Source organism: Festucalex cinctus, chromosome 14, assembly GCF_051991245.1.
Source record: "Festucalex cinctus isolate MCC-2025b chromosome 14, RoL_Fcin_1.0, whole genome shotgun sequence".
Lineage (NCBI taxonomy): Eukaryota > Metazoa > Chordata > Actinopteri > Syngnathiformes > Syngnathidae > Festucalex > Festucalex cinctus.
Genome location: NC_135424.1, coordinates 21,357,987 through 21,379,888, shown reverse-complemented (window position 1 = coordinate 21,379,888; position 21,902 = coordinate 21,357,987). Strand labels below are relative to the sequence as shown.

Genomic DNA, 21,902 nt, shown 5'->3' with positions numbered 1-21,902 from the left:
AATATAAACATTTGGATTATACAAATATGAATATGAATAGTTATCAGCAAAATAACAAGTAAGGGTGCAACTGTATATCTCTGGATTCAAACCCTGCAATTTCAGTTCGCACAGTTTTAATTCTCTACTCTCCTTTTTCTTTGATTTGTCATTGCTATTGTTTCTTTTCCGGACATGACTTTCTTCAGGCTTCTGATTGGCTGAAGTAGTCTTGATGCTGTAGCCTTCTGTTGCTTTGGCATGTGTTAGGTTGGATTGTCATTGCCATTGCTGAAATAGACATTTGTTTGCTCCAAAATGTTGTTTTGTATTTTGTTATAGAGCAGGCCTTGTGGGAGTGATGTCATAATCATTCTAAAATGCATCTCTCTTAATGGGGAAGAACACGAAAGGGCGCCTGGGCAATAAAAGCTCCTGCAGCCCATTCAATCAGCGTTTAACCTTAAAGTGGACAAGTTCATTAGCAAACAATAACACAATCTGGCACTGAACCGTGTCGGAAACTATTACACGGCGCCACTTGCAGCTGAGGGCGGGATGACTTGCAGCACTTCCTGTTTGGAGACACGTTAGGTGACCTCCTGACTCACTTGTGACAGTTTGACGCTGAACTTGTGCGGCTGGCGTTGTTTTCGGCTTTTACGTGTGAATCATCGCCTCACCCGCCATCCTCCCACCTAAAAGAAAGGAGCTCAACGTGACGATGTGCGGATTGATGGTGATTTCTGCCAGGACAAACCAATGTCAAGTATTGATAGCTGCGAGGGTGGAACTGACATTGCCTCGGGATATGATGCATCATCTATTCAGCTCATCCCCTCCTGTCTTCTCTGTAATAGCGCGGGAATGTCATTACATTTTAATCATGGGTCTTATGTAATTGCACTTTTTTGCCTGCCCCCTTGTGATTTCCTTGAAGGAACAAGCGTGTGGTGGTTGGTCATGGAGATATGTATCATGTCTACTTATAATTAGCCGTGTGATATTTGCTGTAGTGGGAGAGGGGCGCGGGCGCTGTTCATGGATGATAAGAGCTTCTTGTTCACTCTCCATGTGAGGTGCTTCTCTCTACCGGCGTGTCCTGGTGTTTACTTGCTTGACATACAGACCTTTTAGTCTATTTTTGTACACAAGAATCAGACTCTTCCCTTTTGATTCCAGTGTTTGCACGTGGTGATGGTGGTTAGCACCTCTGCCTCAAAGTTCTGAGATTCATGTTTGAATCTAGACTGTGGCATTTGCATGTTTTCCCCGTGCTTAGGTGGGTTTTCTCCAGATACTCAATGAAGACTATGAATTGTCCATGAATGACTACGAATGTTAGTACGAGTTGTCTATATGTGCTGAACATTGCGGGACAGTTACAGAAAATGGTAGATATTAGGGGTGTTAAAAAAAATCGATTCGGCAATATATCGCGATACTACATCGCGCAATTCTCGAATCGATTCAATAGGCGGCGGAATCGATTTTTAAACTTCCATTTTTAAAGGAAAAATATTCAACAAAACGTCTTACTTCGGGTTAGGGTTCACACCTTAATCATGGAAGAATGTTATATGAACGGAACATTAAGCCTTAATATTTTATTTTAATTCTGTTCAAACATGAAACAGATTACAACCTGTATAAGACTGACGTTTCAGATAAATAAATAATACATTTTCATACAAATCTTACACTCTACAAGTTTACTGATTAGTATTTTCTAAATTTGAATGAAAAAAATTGCAACAATCGACTTATAAATTCGGATCGGGATTAATCGGTATTGAATCGAATCGTGACCTGTGAATCGTGATACGAATCGAATCGTCAGGTACTAGGCAATTCACACCCCTAGTAGATATGGTTATGACTAATACGCGTGTGATAATGATTTGTCAAGTGTCACAAAGTTTCTCTGACTCCCATGCTTTCTTCTGTCACTTTTGACTCGAGAAGCTTGAAATAAAATGAAGTAGTCATTAAAAAGAGTATTGAAATTGCGTTTGTGTACCAGGTAAATATTTAAAATCAAGAAATCAGTACTAAAACATTGTAAATCCCCCTTTTTTTTCCCCACGCTTGTCAACATAGAGTCTAAGGTACTATTTTTAGTATGTAGTCAGATGATACCATGACTAAACCACTGATGCATGCTTATTGGTCAATCAGATTCATTATTGCCGCATCATTGCTAACCTTTGACAATATTTAGCTAGAAATAGGAAAAATAAACACATGCTATTTATTACGTTGCCGTGGACGCTTCAGTATCTATTCTGTATTCCACAGTTTCCACTTGACTGCATTCATCTATATTCTTGCTGCCCTCAGTCTTCTCTGGAATAAAATGACACTCTTTATCACATAGAACATGGCAAATGTTGCTAGAAATGGCTTGCTGCTGTTTATTAGTTGTGGATACTGAGGTATAATACCCCACATACTGCATTTTGTTGTAGCAGACCATTTTTTTCCACCCTCAGTCTAAAATGGTTTAGCTATGACTGTTTCCATGCTATAGTAAGCAAGTTGCAGTAATATACACTGCAGCCCCCATTTTGTGCTGCCCGCAGTCTCCTCTTGAATAAAATGTGTCTCCTTACCACATGCAACATATGTACTGCTAAATGGCAAAACTAAACACTTACGTAATGTTAGCTTAGCATGTTGCTAGCTGTTGGCATTCCAGTATGATACTGCACAGTCTTTACTTTGCTGTCCTCAGTCTTTTCTCGCATAGAATGTGCCTCGACCACATGGAACATGTCAACTCAAATTGTCAACAATAAACACACATGCTAATGTTAGCTTAGCCTGATGCTCTGCTTACATTCTAATATGCCATAGTTTTTTCACCTTGCTGCAGTCATCCGTTTTCTTGCTGGCCTCCTCCTCTTGAATAAACTTTGTCGCCACCCCTTGAGCAACAAATAAATATAACAGACCTCCAGTTTCCTCTACTGTTGTCGTTTCTGACTGATGCTTTCAGTGCAGCTTGGTTGGTCTTCGCCCACCGCCCCAAACCAAGGCGAGTAGAGCTTAGCGATACTGTGCAGTGGCAAAACGGCATGCTGGGAGCATCAAATTGCTCTGATGCCATCCCTGCACTGCAAACAGTTGCACTGTGTTTGGTTTTCATGCTGAATTGTGTCCCTGTGCCCCGTTTAAAATGTGCAATTTGAACCCCACAGAAACCAGCACCTGCAGGAGATGTCAGACTGACTCAGGTAGAGCTGCTTTCTCTTCCTGGCTGCAGCATCTCTTGCCTTGTGACGTAAACATACATACCCGGGTGGGGAGGGGGTCCGCCCACTCCCTCCATCGCCACCTGTTCTGTCTAGCATCCCTCCATCCATCCTCTTCCCCCCCTCTGTGCACTCATGTCTGTTGTCCTGCCAGAGGTCACGGATGAAATTCTATTCAAAGGTCCTACCAATGCAATAAAATGCATTTTTTGGACTTCACATCTTACAAGTCTTTAAAAGGTGTTAGTGGTTTCATTCCAATCCTGGTTTCTGTCAGCTGTTCAATTTGATGGCTGAACAGAGAGGAGGCGGGGCAGGATGAGGGCGGGGGCATCACTGCTTCAATGGCTTCCATCACATTCCCGCAAAAAGCATGACTCCCCCCTCCCTCATCCACGGGATTTTATCATCCCTCCATTTTGCATAATATTTAGCGCCCACACGGCGTAGATTTACCTGCCAGTGTTTTTACGGATGTTTCCTTTAATCATCCCACACATTGTCTCTCAGGGCTGCTTTGTTTGTTGCTGCACATTTTCCATGTAGTCTTTTTGCTCTTTTGTCTGTGTTTATCAGCACAAATACAATAGGGCCGCATGCACTTGTACGTGTTTTTGTTATCAAAGCTCTTCACGAGCACGGTGGAAAATAGTGTAAATGCAGTCAAGGTGCGAGCACAGGCGCTGCTGCACCGGCGATAAGAGTGGTGCAGACTGTATGTGCATACTCTCAGTGTATGAAGCTAATGTACTGAAGCGGATTAACTCCTTCATACTTGGATTCAGGTTTCTGTCCAGCCCACTTACTAGCATGTCCCAGCTAATGTCATTTTGTTTTGGAATTTCACACAATTTACAATACAATAACTCTTGCACATGTACACACAAGTATTTTTAACATTTATAGCCTACCATTAGCACTTAAAATGTATTTGCAGGCTGTCATGTGCATGCCAGGAAAACAGGTGGCGCTGTGATTCCGAACTGTAAGGCCATTTTAATATACAAATGCAGGCGATGGTGCAATGGGGTATATGCCACGGAAGAGGCGGGACTGTTTTTTGCACAACAGTTTGTTTCCGGTTCGGTTTGCGACGTGTGGGCTGCGTCAAAAATACTTGTGCTTCCAACTTTGTGCCCCTAGGTTGCGCGTTCGCAACCTAGACCGGAAATAAACTGATGTGCAAAATCACGTCCCGCCTCTTCCATGGCATATACCCCATGTTAGGCAGTAACATGAACTTTGCAGTTAAACCAAAAAATTTAAATAAAATATATAAATTCAAATAAAAAAAATACAAAATGATTTATTTTTTTTAACTTTACATACCTAAACATTATTGGTATCCAAAATACATTAAATGAATGTAGTTTCATGAAATATTGAAGGGACAATAATTAGAAAAATTTAAATCCATAAAAAAAATGAAATATCTGAAGATGCTTAATGTCTAGTTTCTCAATTGAGTAGTTTTCCTTGATATTTTTTTTTAATTTTATTGTTTTTTTTTAACATTTCAAGTTGAGATTAAGGAAAAGTATAGCTATGGAAGAGGAGAAAGACAACTAACTGTAAGGTCACCTTGGATATTAATTTTCCATTCTGCTTTGCAAATCTTATTGTATTTTTATGTGCCCGTATGGCACCCTGACTAATTATATATTTCTCTTGAGGCTCAACCTAAAGAAGCATTTTCACCTCCTGTCCTTCAGCATACAGATCTCATGTGGCAGATTTAGCATTTTACTTGCAACTTTTTGCCTTTAAATTGCATACGTGCAGATTGTAGAAGGCAGTTGAACGGAGTTCAGTCATTATTTCTTTGGGTTTATTGTCATAAAAAAAATACACTTTTATTAGTTATAATGGCCCGAGGTGATTTATTTCCCCGCTGTGCTCCTCACGTTGAAGCGAATCAATCTCAGATGCGTTGTCATGTGTTCAAATGCATCACGAGAACTTGAGAAAAAGCCACCAATTGTGAGCCAGAGATAAGTGTTTTCTGTTATGTTTGTGCAAAGGCATTTCCTCTGTGACGTGAATCAGGACTGCAGAGAAGAAAATTACATTGTCAAGTCGAGCCAATGTTTATATGACATTCACGACATTGTATAATCGGCATTTTACAGCAACTTTTGATCGCTTACTGCAGTAATGAAATAACAGTTTCACCGGAGTTGCTACTCGATCCATGAGGTGTGCAACAAACGGAGCGAGTGGAACTGAAATCCTGAAATTCAAGTCTCACTACGTCAGGAGACAATCTATTCCCAGATCTCTCTTGTTGCTCTGTTTACTCACAGTGAGCAAACGCTTACCCATGTACACAATTGTGAATCGGCCTCAGAAAATGATATTTACACTTGTACCGCCATGCCTGCCGTCTTCCCCTCATGACGCATTTACTCTTCTTACGTTTATATGAGGAAAGGCCAAGCACTGTGGAGTTGTCTTCTTGAATTCATTAGCATCAGTCGTAACTGCGTCTGGTCTAAAATCAATAACCATAAGGGATTTTGTTTATGGGTTATTTTTATAAACCATTTAAATAAACAGTTGCCTCGGTCGGTATATATTCTTCCGATGCTCTGTTGCTTCTGTTTCTGTTTACTGTAAGTCCTACCCTCCTGTACAGACACTGTTTTTGCAGTCTTTGACTGGCTATGTCAGTTATGAAATGTAGATAAGAATTAGAATCATCTTTATTGGCCAAATATACAAAACACACAAGCTCTCTGTCTTCAATCACAACCTGTACAAGATACAAAAAATGACCAACAGATGGAGGCAGAATGGGAAGCCTGGCGGGTCGCTATCAATGTCCCGAGTTTCTTAGATGAGAAAAAAGGGGGAGTGGGAAAAAACAAGACTCAATCTCTGCTCCTTTAAATGGGGGGGGGGTCACAGAATGATCCTGGAAAAAAAAAAAGACCATGATATCACTCAGTGGGTGTTACTATAATAACCTGATCTGCAGCTCTATCTGATTTGTTGGGAAAGTGGTTCATGGCGCTTTGTTGGTGACTTTATTTATTTATTTATTTTTTTAACGTAAATTTGTATCTGCATATCTAACCAATCTGCGCAGCAACAGTACTTGGGAAAAACTACAATGTTGCTTAAGATGCAGAAATAGAGAGCTAAAGCTTCTTCGGACAGTCAAATCTGCTAACCTTTGTACCAGCTTTCGTCCTCGAAAGCATGGGAGAGGACGGCAGAAAATGAATTCAACTCCGCTTTTCTAGAGCCGTCTCATCACCCGATGGCAAGTGTTGCAAACGTTAGTGAAACTACTATTTTCCAAATAACAAATAGCCAGCCCCCCTTTGATCAATGTGAGCTTGGCTAATCATGTCAATCAGATTGTTGCCAGAAATGAAACCTTTTGTTGATGTGGAAATTCAGCACCCCAGTAGTTTTTTTTTTTTTTTTGTTTTTTTTTTTTTTTTTTTTTTAGTGAAATTGGAATTTATTTATGTGCTATTAAAATAACTATTATGATCATAACATTATTGTTTTGTAGCAATAAAATTAACTTAACCAAATCTCTTTCTTGTAATGTGGGTGTGAATGTCGCCGTACTGTATGAGGCCGTGGTGTTGGCAGGGCTTTTAACACCGGCGACCGAGAGGTGAAGACAAGGCCACACGCTGTGCTAACCCCCTCACTAAATATGCATGTCGCCCCACAGCGGACCCCTCACTCCGTTTCTGAATGACTCGCGGCCTTCGTCGTCGCAAAAGCGATGAGTCACTGCCGCTCTCCTCTCAGCCGGAGCGATGGCTCGCAGCTGACGTTTAAGTCTAAATGGCGGGTTAGCAGCTTGAAGAGTCAGCGGCCGAGTGCGGAGGTGGTGATTTAGTGGCGAGATAAGCTGCGCGTAATAGCAGGGTGGAATAATTCCTCCTAAACGAGAAGGCTTGACGCTCTCCACCCACAGAGACAAAGAAGGCTCTCTTCCTTGCTGTCCTTTTTCTTTTTCTGTTTTGGTTGTTGCCCGTTTGAGGTGCTCATTTGCTTATTTTATACACAATGTTGGCTTGAACCACTTTGTGTAACCAGCAAATCAGTTTGAGCCTAAAATGACAAGAAGATAGTGAAATAATGCCCCATAGGGGAGGGAAAATGATTAAAAAAAAAAAAAAAAAAAAAAATTATATAATGGTAATCATTTTTTAAAAAATGTTTAAAAAAAAAAGTTGATGTATTAAACATTTGTATGTATTTGTATTTGATTGTGTATATTGTATACATTTTAACAATGTTGCATTTATCATTCATGTACAGTATTACATATTATTAAATTGTGTTTATTTTTGGCCAATAAGACGCTTTTGAGGGGATCATATTTTTATAAGAATTTATTTAAAGGTGGAGACCACAGAATTTGGTTGTTTGAAGTCATTAAAGCATAGCATAATAAAGGCTGAACAGTATTTTGAGTCAGGCTGCCCTCTAGAGGCCTGAGCAAGATGGCAAGTCATTTAGGACTCCACTTAAACTCAGGGCCGTCGCAGTGCATTCTGGGAGTCTTAACGCATATGTCGTGTCCGTCTGTGTGTGTGTTGTCCTCGCAGCCCTGCTGTCGTCGTGGTGCGAGGAGCTGGGTCGTCTGCTCCTGCTGCGTCACCAGAAGAACAGGCAGAACGAATCGCAGGGGAAAGTGCCCATGCAGCCCAGCATGAACAGCATGAAGGCCGGCCTCACGCACAGGTCAGTGTGCCTACCTGAAGGTAGTCCCAAATTCAAAAGTTTTTCATAAATATGTTCACTTTGAACATTTTCAAGAGAGTCAAAATATTCCGAGTAGCGGTTAGTCTGATCCATTGCTGTTCTGGACCACAGCAATCTACAACCACAGCAACAAAAACATTGTGAAATCAATACCTTTCCTCCAATACTGATTATTACCTTTGTAAAGGCACATTTTTAAAAATCAGCTCGTGTATTGGCTCTCATTAGATTGTGCAGGTGTACCTAATCAAGTGTCCAGTAAGTATTTTCTGGAAAAACATCCAATGCTTTGTTTTATTTATTCTGTTTGTCTATGTTGTTTTTGTGCCATTTTCAACATCTGTTTTATATTTTTCAAAGCAAGTGTTTGCAGTTTTTTTCAACCGCAATTTACAGCTGTGCTCTATGCCACAATGACAACTTCCAACAAAACTTTTAAGCACTTAGTGCTCAAATGGTGCTTTCCCATTGTGCTTTCTTATTTTTGACATAATTTGTTCTTACACATTTGGCTTAGTCATTAAAGTGAACTCAGCTTCATTGTGGCGTCTTCCAGGAAGGGCTTCATTTAACTTTTCTGTTGAATTCAGTGCTTATGTAGTCTTCAAGGACACACAGGATTTGCATTTTTTGGAGTGCAGGCAGAATTACTTTGAAGGGTGCTGAGCAGATTTAAGGAGGGGTGGGATGAGGGGGGACCAGCAGGGAAGACTTAAGTAATGTTTTTGGAGAACATGGTGTGCTCATGACACTCAATCAAACAGGAGGGTTGAAGTAAAAACACACATAAAAAGAAAAGAAAGACGGCCGCAGTTGGCCAAGATTCCTGCTTGGGGTCTGAGGAGGATCTTTGGTATAATGTTGTTCCCGTTGGAGGAAATATTGAACATGTCAGTCATCCCGAGCTCTAACCTCGGAGAGAAAACAAGCTGCCGTCCAAAAATAGCAGCTTCCCCTGCACCCTGCGCTTGGCCATTTGCCTCTCCCCATCTGGATGTTTATTGTATGGAACCCGGTGTTCAGATTGTTTTGGATTGGAATGCCTCACATTCCGAGGCATCGGGACAAATCTGAGGCTTTTTTCAACAAGTCGTCATGTTGAGCTTTTTCGTTTCGAAGGGAGGTGTTTGCGCATCGGCGCATATTCTGGCGCTGAGGCCATGTTGTGAAAGTGAACGTTTTGTTGCCCAACACTTTTGGCACCACGTCTAGAACGATTGCCTTTTTTTGGGTAGTTGTGTTCCTCTGCCGACTCTCCATTGGCTAGCTCTTGTGTGTGTTGAAAGTGAGAGTAACATTAGGTTTGTGTTATCATCTGTTCTCCAGCGATGGCTCCTTTCCCTACGACTCTGTCCCCTGGCAACAAAACACTAACCAGCCCCCTGGGTCCTTGTCTGTGGTTACAACAGTGTGGGGCGTCACCAACACATCACAGAGCCAGGTAGGTCCCCAGCATGTTCGCATATTCGCATCGCTTCTTCAGTCTGCTTTAAAAAAAAAACACGGAATTTCCTTCTGATTCGGTCCAGGTCCTGGGGAACCCGATGGCCAACAGCAATAACCCCATGAATCCCGGGGGTAACCCCATGGCGTCGGGAATGTCGGCCAGCGCTGGGGGACTCAACTCTTCCCAGTTCAGCTCCCAGCAGCAGCAGTTCCCCAGCAAAGGAGGCTCCAACCAGCAGTACATGCAGCAGGGGATGTACAGCAGGCCCGCATACCCCGGAGGCCCTGGAGGTTACAGCGGCAGGTAAGAAAGAGGATGAATCCCATCTGCTTGACATGAGGGCCCGCGGGAGTATTTGGTCCCGCCTGCCACACAAAACAAATAAATCCTTAGATGGACTGTTACTAACAAAAGTCTTTTATTTTTTATTTTTTTAATTATCAAGATTCATGCAAATACTCAAAATGTTAAAATATTTAGATTTTGTTAAATTAAAAAATCAAAAACAACCCACAAAATCTTAGATTTTGTTTTAATATTTTAATATTTTACTTTGTATTTTGTAATTCAAATAAAATATATTATTTTGTTTTTTATTCATTTTTAAATAATTAAATTAAGATAACTCCACAAACAAATACCGATATTTTATTTTGTAATTATTATTTCTTATTTAATTAAATTATAATGACAAATGCTTTAGTTTATTTTTTAAATTAAATTATGAAAAGTCCCAAAATATAGAACCTAAAATGCTAATCTTGTATTTTTCATTTGATAGTTTTAAGAGTAAATTACTTTGTAAAAAAAAATAGCATTTAACCCACAAATGCACATAAAAATTAATATTAATAATTTGATGAATTGTAAAATGTCCACCGTTATTTCACACACAGTTGCCTCTAAATAACTCACTTCATTACTCAAAATAAATTGCAGTAATTTTGTTTTTTAATTTTGTATTTAATTATATATAGTTCAATTACACAACGTTCAGTCATTTGAGCAGCAAATACCTGTAATTTTTTTATATTGTATTATTAAATTAAAATACAATTATATACAAATGGATGTATTTAGTTTTTTTAATCAAAGTAAATTATAAAAATACCCTAAATATCTACCCTATAACTTAATAAATTTTGTCTTATATATTTTAAGTTACATTATATATATATATATATATATATATATATATATATATATATATATATATATATATTAGAAATCTTCAAAATGTGTATCCCATACATTTGTATCAATAAATTATAAAATTAAAATGTTAAAAAATACATAACTTTTTAAATAGTTTTAAAATGTGTTTTTAATGTTTTTTTTGTTTTGTTTTTTTATTATTAAATGAAATTTCCCGCCCCCCCCCCCAAAAAAAAAAAAAATTAAAATACATTTAAAATACATTAAATACATTATACAATACAATACAAAATACATTAAAATACATACAATTTTTTTGCTTGCATATTGGAGTCTATATTTTCATTCTTTTTTTTTTCTCTGAGAGGACTATCAAAACTGAAATGGCCTCTAAAGTAAAGGTTTTCCTACCTGACTCTAACGCACACCTTTTCCTACAGTTACTCTGGAGGCCCTAATCCGCCCCCTGGAGGTATGGGCATGGCCTCTCATACACGTCCATCCGGTGACTTCACGCAGCCGGCCGCCGCGGCCGCTGCTGCCGCCGTCGCTGCTGCTGCTGCTACGGCGACTGCCACGGCAACGGCCACCGTGGCGGCGCTACAGGAGACGCAGAATAAAGACATGAACCAGTATGGACAGGTACAGTTATCTGAACGTGCAGCCAGTGACACATAAGGCTCATTTCACCAAGTGGTATGCTATGGTTTGATTTGAGCCATAGCTTGGGGTATGCAAAATAATTTAACGTATAATTACCCCTTTCTACTTTAGCTTTGGACCAATTAAAAGCTGTTATAATTATAAAATATGAATTTATTGTTCCATTGTTTTTTTTTCTTTCTGTAGGCTAGTCTACTTTTTAATTCCTATGGCATTTATGTTATTTTATGAGGGCTCCTTGAAAAAATGTTGTCCCTGCAAGGGGTCCCTGAACCCAAAAATATGAGAACCCCTCCCAACTGCTTTCTGGAAACTTGCTTCATACATACGGGTAGCTGTTCTCCAAGCAAACGGTTGAGAAACTGAAGCCTTCTGTTCTTGCCTCCAGATGTGTTCGTCCTTCCAAATGGGTCCCGCTCAGGGCTACAATAGTCAATTCATGAACCAGCCAGGCCCACGAGGACCCCCCGGAGGGATGAATCCTGCCAGCATGGGTTCAGGGATGAACAACCCGAACATGAGCGGGCCTCCCATAGGCATGACTCAGGCCCGGACCCCCGGAATGGGACCTTTCGGCGCTCACGGCCAGCGGATGCCCCAGCAGGGCTACCCAGGAGGACCTCGGCAAGGAATCCCCATGCAGGGGATGAAGCGGCCGTATCCTGGCGAGGTGAGTGGCCGTGGTGATATTACGCAACTTTTCCCCCAACACAGGGGTTCATTGAATACACATTGCTTGAATGTCCCTCTCTAGGCCGGGTACGGGGGTCAATATGGACCGAACAGTCAGTTCCCGCCACAGCAGGGGCAGTATCCGACTCCCAACGCTTCTCGACCGTTGCCTTCGCCTAACTACCCGGGACAGAGGATGCCCGGCCAGCAAGGGCAAGGACAGTACCCACCTGGCATGCCCATGGGCCAGTACTACAAGGTCTGATTCAACTCTCTCCATGGTCAATGTCAGCAAGGGATGATCTTCATTTAAAATGCATCAATATTGATTTTGCAGCAAGAGCCATTTAACGGGCAGAGCACCAACTTCTCGGGTGGCGGCTACTCATATGGGCAAGGAAATGGGGTGAGTTCGGACTTGCTGTCTGAATTATGCAAGTTTATGAATACATTTCAATTCATATTTGTATGCTTTCCTCTTCCAGCCACCCCGGCCTGTTAACTACCCCCACTCGCCAGTACCTGGCAACCCCACACCGCCCATGACGCCCGGGAGTAGTATCCCTCCGTACCTGTCGCCAAACCAGGACGTGAAGCCCCCGTTTCCACCTGACATGAAACCAAATATGACAGCGCTTGCTCCTTGTGAGTACGATAATTTATTGAAATTTCAATGGTATTAATCAATATATTTTTTAAATCTATAAACTGCTCAACTATGAAGAAAATATAAATCAGGATTATTTAGGATTTAATTGAAATCATGATTAGGACGATCATTTATTTTTGTACAAAACAAGAAAACGTAAACATAAAAATAATTAAAACAAATAAAATGATTTGAAACACTCATTATGCAAGGTACTTTTTGATGAAAAAAAAAAATTAAATTAGTTGTTTTAAAATTTAAAAAAGGTGTAAATATATAAATTTAAACACACAAAATTAATATTCATAATCTTTTTATGATTATATTATTATTAATTGTGGAGTGTAATAATTGAAATTGTAATTGAATTTTGATTAATTGCACAGTCCTATCTATACCTATAATTATTAAATATATACTCAGGAAAAGTCAACTTCTAACCATTTTTTTTTTTTTTTTTTTTTTTTTTTTTTTTTTTTTTTTTTTGGCTCCTAGCTATTAGCAACGAGGAGCTGCGGCTGACGTTCCCGGTCCGAGACGGCGTGGTGCTGGAGCCGTTCCGTCTGGAGCACAACCTCGCTGTCAGCAACCACGTCTTCCACTTGCGGCCTTCCGTCCACCAGACCCTCATGTGGAGGTAACGGGACCCACCTTAAAACTATATAGATCGGCGGAGTTAGCCCTTTTTTTTATATTAAATTGCTAGTCAATGGTAAGAATTTTAACCAGGTGTCATAATAAAGGTCTCCCTTAATGTAAAGCCTAATTTATGCTTCCACGTTTGCTCTCGCGTCGATGAGCGCCGTCGATCACATGATCTACGGCGCTCATGAATTTTAAGTGCCGCGTCGCTCGTGGCCGGCTGACTGGCACACGTCGCCAATCCTTGGACGCCGTAGATGGCGGGGCGTAGCTCGCTTCTGATTGGTCCGTTCGATGGCGTTTTTTCTTTTTTTTCTCTCTCTCTCTCCCCGCCCCCCGCCCAGATATTTTCCATGAAGGCAACTGGCGGCACAAATCGACTTCCCTGCTCGGAGACCACGGCTGTGCATGTGGATATGTGCCTGGGACGAGAGGCGGAAAACAACAATAACAAAAAAACAAAACATGTGTTCGCTAAGTGCACGGCTGTTGTGTTTTGGCGAGTTTACGGCCGACACCGGTGCAAATTGGCAATAATTAATTGCCACGGTGATGAACTTACTCTCCCCCCGGCTTTCTTTCGTGTTTCTGAATTAAATTGAACTTCCTGAATCCGTCATAAAATGCAGAGGAATCGCCACTCTGTGGCGGCCCAGCCATAGCGACAGCGGGACTTGGTGTGAAACTCCAGCAGACACCAATGTGTATTGTGATGTGTATTGCGCACAAGTCGGAAGGCAAACGCACGAGCGGAGCAACGCCGTAACCCCCCCGTGCGAGCCCGTCGCAGAAGCATACTGAGGCCTTAAGTTGACAAAAGAGTGACATATCTGAAAAGTCCTCATCAAGGCCTTTAATTTGAGATATGACTCAATGTGGTATGTTGGAAATTTATTTTGGCCTCAATACTTGAAGAAGTTTTGATCTTTAAAAACCTGACAAATTGATATATTATGTTTGCACTAATTCTTGTGCATAAGAGTAAAAAACATGTTGCAGAAGAAGCTGAATGAAAACTTAATCAAAGTTTTTAATATTGCAAACGCGCCTCCTCCGCAGGTCAGACCTGGAGCTGCAGTTCAAGTGCTACCACCACGAGGACAGGCAGATGAACACCAACTGGCCGGCGTCGGTCCAGGTCAGCGTCAACGCCACGCCCCTCACCATCGAGCGGGGCGACAACAAGACCTCCCACAAGCCCTTGCACCTGAAACATGTGTGCCAGCCGGGCAGGAACACCATCCAGATCACCGTCACCGCCTGTTGTTGCGTGAGTGCGGCTCGCTTTTAAGCGGGACAAAAAACATCAGCCGGTGTGAGGATTGCAGTTGAATCGACGTGCGTTTGTTTGTGTGTGTTGCTTTGCAGTCGCATCTGTTTGTGCTGCAGCTGGTCCACAGGCCATCTGTGCGCTCCGTCCTCCAGGGGCTCCTAAAGAAGAGGCTCCTTCCCGCGGAACACTGCATCACCAAAAGTATGCCGCCGTGTGTTAATATCTCAATTACCCCCGACACCTGCTGTGGTTTACGTTTTTATTGCATTTTTTTGTTGTTTTTTGCTACCTGGGCTTACCTGACTTTAGCCGCTTCTCAATGCCACCACTACCATGTTACAACGCTAATAATAGTGTTCTGCTAGTCAATGTTGGCTGTGACGACTTTTGCTAAGTGAGGACAAATTTGAAATTTGGTCATCATTAGCCAGCAATACGGATTCTGAATGGCCTTAGTAGGTTAAATTTGAAACATAGATATTGAAATCTGATTGGATGAAGAAAAAAAAAAAGAAAAATCTTATGCAATTAATAAAATTAATACATAGCATCATAAGTGATTATCAATATGTATTTAGAGCAAACCAGTCAACAGGATTGGCTCCCATGAAATTCATGGATGAAGAAACCACTGCAAGAGAGAATTAATTGTATACAATAGGAAGTTTTATTGATTTAATAAAAAGCATTTGAGACGACAGATGATGGATTATTATTGCAGAAGTTGTATAAATATGGTGTCAGGGGAGTAGCTCATTCTTGGTTATGTTCTTATTTGAGTGATAGATATGTATCTTGTGATCAAAATGATTCTTTGTCGTTAAAGATTACATGTGGAGTTCCACAAGGGTCGATCCTTGGTCCAAAATCATTCATTTTCTATTTGAATGATGTAGAGATAGACCGATATGCTTTTTTCAGGGCCGATACCGATTCCGATTATCGGTAGTCAAGGAGGCAGATAACCGATATTTGAAGCCGATATTCATTTGCAGTAAAAGTTAAAATGTTGGCACCAAATTTTTGAATAATGCAAACCCTAACCGTTCTTTACAATGGATTCTCACACTACACTTTTCATTTTACATCCTTCTATCTGCAATAAGACGTTGGTGGCGGGGGGAGTTAAATGTGGGGGACAATGTGACATTACCTTTTATAGCATTTGGGATACTTGTAGTTTTATTCTATAAATGTTATATTTTTATATTTTGAAGTAATAGGAGGAACCCTGTCATTCAAAATGTGCATCAGCTGTGGCATTACTTATTACTACAGCAAAAAAAAATAAAAAAAATTCCATGAGAAAAACTATTCATCCCTGAACACCATACAGTTCTTGTAGACCTTATTATAATTATTATTGTTACCATATAGACAGTTTTGATAAGCTGAGGATCTTAAATCGAGAACAGCAATATCATGCTACTCCTCTCTACAAGAGAACTGTCAAAAGACACTTCATCATGTAGTTTACTGCCACTTAGGATGCCCCAATCAACGCAGAAAAAGGTAGAGTAAAATAACTTGGTTATAATAATAGTAAGAATAACTTGGTTAAACAGACATTGTTGCGGTGGACCGCTGCCACTTTCTGCTGTTTAATGTGTTTTACACTTATAGACACGTGTGTGTATATGGGCACACTATTCTCTCACTACTGTACTGTACTGTATCACTTAATGGCACAGATGTACTTGTCTAAATAATAACTAGGCTGCAACATTGCTAATTCACATTAACAAGCACTATCTTAGCTGTCCACATGAATAGTTACTAACACACGAGAAAGTTATACAACACACCAAACATGAGCTCATTATTCAAAGTATGATGCACGTAACGAAATTACATCACTGAACATTAATTGCAGCCGACTACGGCCGTAGATGTTACATATTAGTGGCATCCATTGAGAGGATAATGTCTAACATACGGAAGAGAACACGTTCGTGTAGTTAAACGGTGTTTGAGACACTTAATTAGTTACGGAGCGGACTTTAACGAGGTGCACAACGAGCTGTCAATCAAATCGACGTCGAAGCTTAAGGCACACAATGGCAAACCAGTGCGACAAATAAACACAATATAAAGTAACTAAACGCTATTTAGTGTCACTGTGGCATCTCACTGCATAATAACCGCTATGCAACAAGTAGTGGACGTGACCCAGAATGCAATGTGTGCGTCACGAGAGGTAAATATAATGACATTACTCTACTCTTAACATGGAACTAGACAATATAATAATGACAACTGTTAATATTTGGAACCTTTCTAACAAACATTATTTACTTAATTAAGTGAAAATGTGTGTGATTCCCTCCCCGAGTAGTTCAAGTAGCGAATTAGCTACTGGGTGTTAGCCTACATGCTAAGCTGAACACACCACTGTTAGCTAGCGGGGATTCAATGCAAGGCAATGCAGCTCCATTCATATAGTGCATTTAATACACAACATAATTCAATGTGTTTAGCTTATCATGGTGAAACGATCGGCGGAGTCTCTTCTCTTTTAACTTACCTTCGAAGCATGTGTGTCTCGCGTTGTGTCCGTGGGCGCGTGTGTGACCGGCTACTGTGATACACGGCATACACTACTGATTGGTTCTGGCTTTTGCACGGCTAACCAATCAAATGCTGCTATGGGCGTTACATTGCTGGAGTTGGACTCCATAACAGACAGAGACGCTCTGGGCTGCATTCGAAGCGAAAAGACGGAGTTTTAAATGGATCGCTCATATCGGCCGTCAGATTAATAAAACAGACAGATACCGATATGTACCAATATGTCAAATATCGGCCCCGATTATCGGCCCGACCGATTATCGGTCTATCTCTAGAATGATGTATGTTTTGTATTTGACGCCACATCTTTTTTTCTGTTCTGGGACCCACTTTAATGATTTGATTATTAATGTTGAATGTGAAATGAAATTGGTTAAAAAATGGTTTGACCTGAATAAGTTATCTTTAAATACAAGTAAAACATAATTTACGATTTTTGCCAAATATCATAAATTTTGATTACTAAATACTATTTGGTAATCGTAAAATGGATTCAGCAGTTAAATTGACAATAGAGGAAGCGGAAATTGAAAGAGTTTTTGATATGAAATTTTTAGGTGTTATTTTGGATCATAAATTGAAATGGAAAATGTATATAGATTATGTCAAATCAAAGATAGCAAAATCAATTGCTATATAATATAAGGTGAAGGATCTTTTGAATCATTATGCTTTGTATATTTTGTAGTATACTTTGGTTGTGGCTTATATATAAAATATTGTTTGGAAATATGGGGGAATGCAAATCGCACATATACAAGATCAATATTTATTCTACAAAAGAGCGCTATAAGAATAATAACAAAGTCAAATAGAGAACCATCAGATGGGTTATTTATAATTTAAGAGCATTGAAATTTGAGCACTTGGTAAATTATAAAATTGCACTTATGAAGTATAAATTGTATTATAAACAGCTCTCTAGTCACATATAGAATATGTTTAAGATAAAATAATATAGATACGACCTCCGAAGGAAGCAACATTTTGCCAGAATAAAATCTACTGTTTTTATTTTTTCTTTTCTTTTATGACTGATTGAAATAAATTGTATTAATTCATGGAACAAATGTTCAAATTCATTTTATCTCTTTTGCAGTCAAGAGGAACTTCAGCAGCGTGGCGGCCTCGGCGGGCAGCACCACTCTCAACGGGGAGGACGGCGTGGAGCAGACGGCCATCAAAGTGTCGCTCAAGTGTCCCATCACATTCCGCCGCATCCAGCTGCCCGCGCGAGGGCACGACTGCAAACACGTGCAGGTTTGGTGATATCAAAAAGCTCTTTGTTGAAATTAATGAATATATGTAAATGATCTCTGTAAATGGTCTCTTTGTGGTGTCCAGTGCTTCGACCTGGAATCTTACCTGCAGCTAAACTGTGAGAGAGGCACATGGAGGTGTCCTGTTTGCAAGTAAGTCAACATGTTTTCACTTTTTAAACTCAAGTTAGTGGCCTCTCTATTAGTAATAGGTTGCACTAAGACAAAAAAAAAAGTCCAAAAAAAAACAACCTTGTCTGAGTAAAAAGGGCAGTAACTTTAATTTACTCATCTCACCAATTGTTCACACACAGACTTTATACTTTGTGCTTACCTGCTAATTGCAATTATACTCTGTTGCTAACCAAAACAGCAGCACCTATCAAAACATATAAACAGTCTCTCAGGTGAATTTATTCAGAGTACTTTTTTGATCCCTAAAGGGACAATTTCTACGGTCACATTATGTCCAAGAAACATGAAAACAACAATGACCAACCGAAGGGGACATAACGGGAAGCCCGGCGGGTCACATTTCAGCGTCCTGAGTTTCTTAGATGAAAAGTAAAGAAAAAAATAAGGAACGGATAGAGGGGAAAAAGCAAGGCACCTTTAAGGGGGGCACAGTATGGACTATGGAAAAAAAGTCATATACAGCCCTACAATTTTTTTTTTACAATGTAATTCTTAAGACTTGCACATTTGGGGAAAGGGATGTGACAACCCACAACCCCATCCATCAGCTGTAGTTGTGAAGTTTTATTCTAAGATTAAGAATGATTAACCTATAGACTGATGTGGTCACTCCACAATGTTCTCTTTATGTTCCAGGCAACTATAAGTTCCGCCCTGTCTCCTTAAATCTTGTAGGATTTTCTCATAAACATCTTTCTTACTATATTTTTTTTTTATCATGTTTGCCTCTTTTCAGTAAAACAGCATTACTCGAAGGTCTCGAAGTGGATCAGTACATGTGGGGGATCCTCAATGCCATCCAAAAGTAAGTTTGAATGTGAAACACGCTCCACCATGTTAATTACGTGCCCCAAACCAACACGCTCCAATTTGCCCCTTAACAGTTCCGAGTTCGAGGAGGTCACGATCGACCCGACGTGCAGCTGGCGGCCCGTGGCCATCAAGTCTGAGCTGCACATCAAAGAGGACCCCGACGGACCGCTGGCCAAGCGCTTCAAGACCATGAGCCCGAGTCAGATGACCATGCCCAACGTGATGGAGATGATCGCACAGCTGGGGCCTGGAAGCGGGCCAGGGGCCGGCCACGGTCCTGGACCGGGGCCCAGCCCTTATCCCCCGCACCACCCCGGCCAACATGCCAGTGGAAATGGAGGAGATTACCCGGGTGCAGGTAATGAAAAAGCGCCGGGACATGCTGCTTGGATGAATAACACCACAAGTGGCATCACGAGAGAGAGTTTGATGTGGCATTCCAGAATGCTGGGAAAGTTGGACGTTTCTGACCTCAACTTTCTTGAGATGCCCACACAAGAACTATAAACATAATTAAATATTTACTATTAGTCATGCTTACTCATATTTATTTGCCCTATTCTCACTCCTTAATGTATGAAAGGCAACCATGCTTTCAGTCTTGAGGCCACATAATGCTGCACAACTCCCACAGCACTTAAAAAATTATCGTATTAATCATGTATTAACGCAGATTAATCACATTTTAATTTTGACCACAGATGATCCTTTAGCTGACAGCGAATGGTTACATTATGGTTATGCAATAAACATAACTACATGCATTAAAGTAAATAATTTAATAAATATTTACGGATGATATTCAGAATATTTGTTCATGTCAGACTATTGGGGTCTTTTTTCCCCATTTTAAATTATGCAAGTAATTAACTGATTAGAAGAGGAGGATGAGCGTCAGCAGTGGACAAATTTTTTTGAAGACGTCCTCTTAACATTAAATGTTGAAAAAATTAATGCATAACAGGTGCAATGTGATTAATCTGATTAAAAAAATTAATTTGTTCTCAAGCTATTCAACACTTGAAATAAGTTATTAAAATAACAGATGACGTGGCAACAGACAGGAATCAATTTATGAAAAAAATATGACAATACTTTCCACATAGGAGGCTTCTGCCCGACAGTGACGATATGCAATCACTATGCAGTGCAACCTCAAAAGTCAAACTTCCAAGTTATTCTAATGTCACGCGTTGTCATCTCGTGACGTTTTATTGCTAATTCCACAGTATGAATGTCATGAGGTCACAAAAACTGTTTGTTTTTTGTCTTTGAAGGCAACCCTTACCACAGCCAAGGCAACTTTGACTTCCCTCACGGGAATCCATCTGGAGGAGGCGGCGGAGGAGGAGGAGGGGGAGGGGGAGGAGTAGGAGGAGGAGGAGGGGGTCCACCTATGAGTGACTTCATCCATGGCCCGCAACTTTCCCACCCGCCAGATGGGCCGAGTGGTCTTCTGTCCCAGGAGAAGCCCCTCAACCACGGCATGAACGACCCGGTAATGATACTTCGATACATGAGGCCGTGTTTGAAATTGTTGGCTTATTACTAAAATGTGGCCCTTAATGAAATGAGAGGCTGAGATTTTGGTTTGCAGGCCGAGGCAGCACGTGTGCGCTCGCTCGCACGCTCGCCATAAAAATGTTGCAGCTGTTTGTGTCTGCTCATCACAGCTTCCATTTTTCAAGAGCCTGGTTGGCATTATTCACGCTTTTTCCCCTCTCGATACATCCATCTGCTACCCTCTGTCTCCCGCAGATGTCCCATCCCGATCCGTCCCATAACTCCATGCAGCCCGGCTTGCATGCTTCTCCCCACCCCGGCGGCCAATCGGGGCCCTCCTTGCATCACGGCGGCGGCCAATCGGGGCCGCCCTTGCATCACGGCGGCGGGGGCCCGTCGTCGGCACAGCCACCTCGCCCGCCGCCGCAGCCTCAGCCGCCTCAGCCGCCCGGCCAGAATGCTCACCCGCACGCCGATCTGACCTTTAACCCCTCGTCAGATGGCCCGGACATGCCCGAACCGTCGCTGGATGTAAGTGTGTGTGTGCGTGTGTGTGTTTGTGTGCGGTCGAGCCAAAGTGCAACAATGGTGCAACAATGTACCGACTAGGGATGTTCGATACCACTTTTTTTCCAGACTGATTCCAGTAAGAGTTCTCAACTCTTTAGTAGGGATGTAACGATATCCAGATATCACAATACGATATTATCAGGATATGAAACTCACGATACAATAATTATCATGATTTTGTGGGGAGGTTGGAGATATTTAAAAAAAGGTCACAATATTTAAAAAAAAAAAAAAAAAAAAAAAAAAAGAGCTTATACTAAAAAAGCACAATATTGTGCTTCTGTACATAACAGCAATACATATAAACTACCTTCAATCTCTAATAACCTTTAATATTGAGGCGCTTAATCGCTAATGCAAGCCCACATTGAGTTCCTCCACATTTTGACTCTCTTCAAAGCATTTTACAATCCCCTTCATCTGACAATTAATGTATTTTAAACTTAGAAGGGCCAAAACATACCCAATGAAAATTAAACTGCACTAAAAAACTAGCCACCAGAAGGTGCTATAACTGCACAAATGG

At 40.9% G+C, this 21,902-nt stretch overlaps 1 protein-coding gene across 3 annotated transcripts in view; it reads left to right on the top strand.

The window, feature by feature from the left end:
• zmiz1a (zinc finger, MIZ-type containing 1a) overlaps window positions 1-21,902 on the top strand; it is a 151,449-nt gene that overhangs the window by 126,094 nt on the left and 3,453 nt on the right. For 2 of the 3 annotated variants that reach the window (XM_077495613.1, XM_077495614.1), the window contains 17 exons: window positions 7,811-7,946; window positions 9,294-9,408; window positions 9,497-9,717; window positions 11,010-11,211; window positions 11,621-11,902; window positions 11,987-12,163; window positions 12,242-12,310; window positions 12,390-12,549; window positions 13,049-13,190; window positions 14,255-14,465; window positions 14,564-14,669; window positions 18,136-18,296; window positions 18,381-18,448; window positions 19,227-19,295; window positions 19,375-19,661; window positions 20,581-20,801; window positions 21,062-21,337. In XM_077495613.1, the coding sequence (XP_077351739.1) occupies window positions 7,811-7,946; window positions 9,294-9,408; window positions 9,497-9,717; window positions 11,010-11,211; window positions 11,621-11,902; window positions 11,987-12,163; window positions 12,242-12,310; window positions 12,390-12,549; window positions 13,049-13,190; window positions 14,255-14,465; window positions 14,564-14,669; window positions 18,136-18,296; window positions 18,381-18,448; window positions 19,227-19,295; window positions 19,375-19,661; window positions 20,581-20,801; window positions 21,062-21,337 (2,903 nt within the window). Of the gene's footprint in view, window positions 1-3,179; window positions 3,216-7,810; window positions 7,947-9,293; window positions 9,409-9,496; window positions 9,718-11,009; window positions 11,212-11,620; window positions 11,903-11,986; window positions 12,164-12,241; window positions 12,311-12,389; window positions 12,550-13,048; window positions 13,191-14,254; window positions 14,466-14,563; window positions 14,670-18,135; window positions 18,297-18,380; window positions 18,449-19,226; window positions 19,296-19,374; window positions 19,662-20,580; window positions 20,802-21,061; window positions 21,338-21,902 lie in introns of all 3 variants that reach the window. The other variant, XM_077495612.1, reaches the window with a different exon arrangement.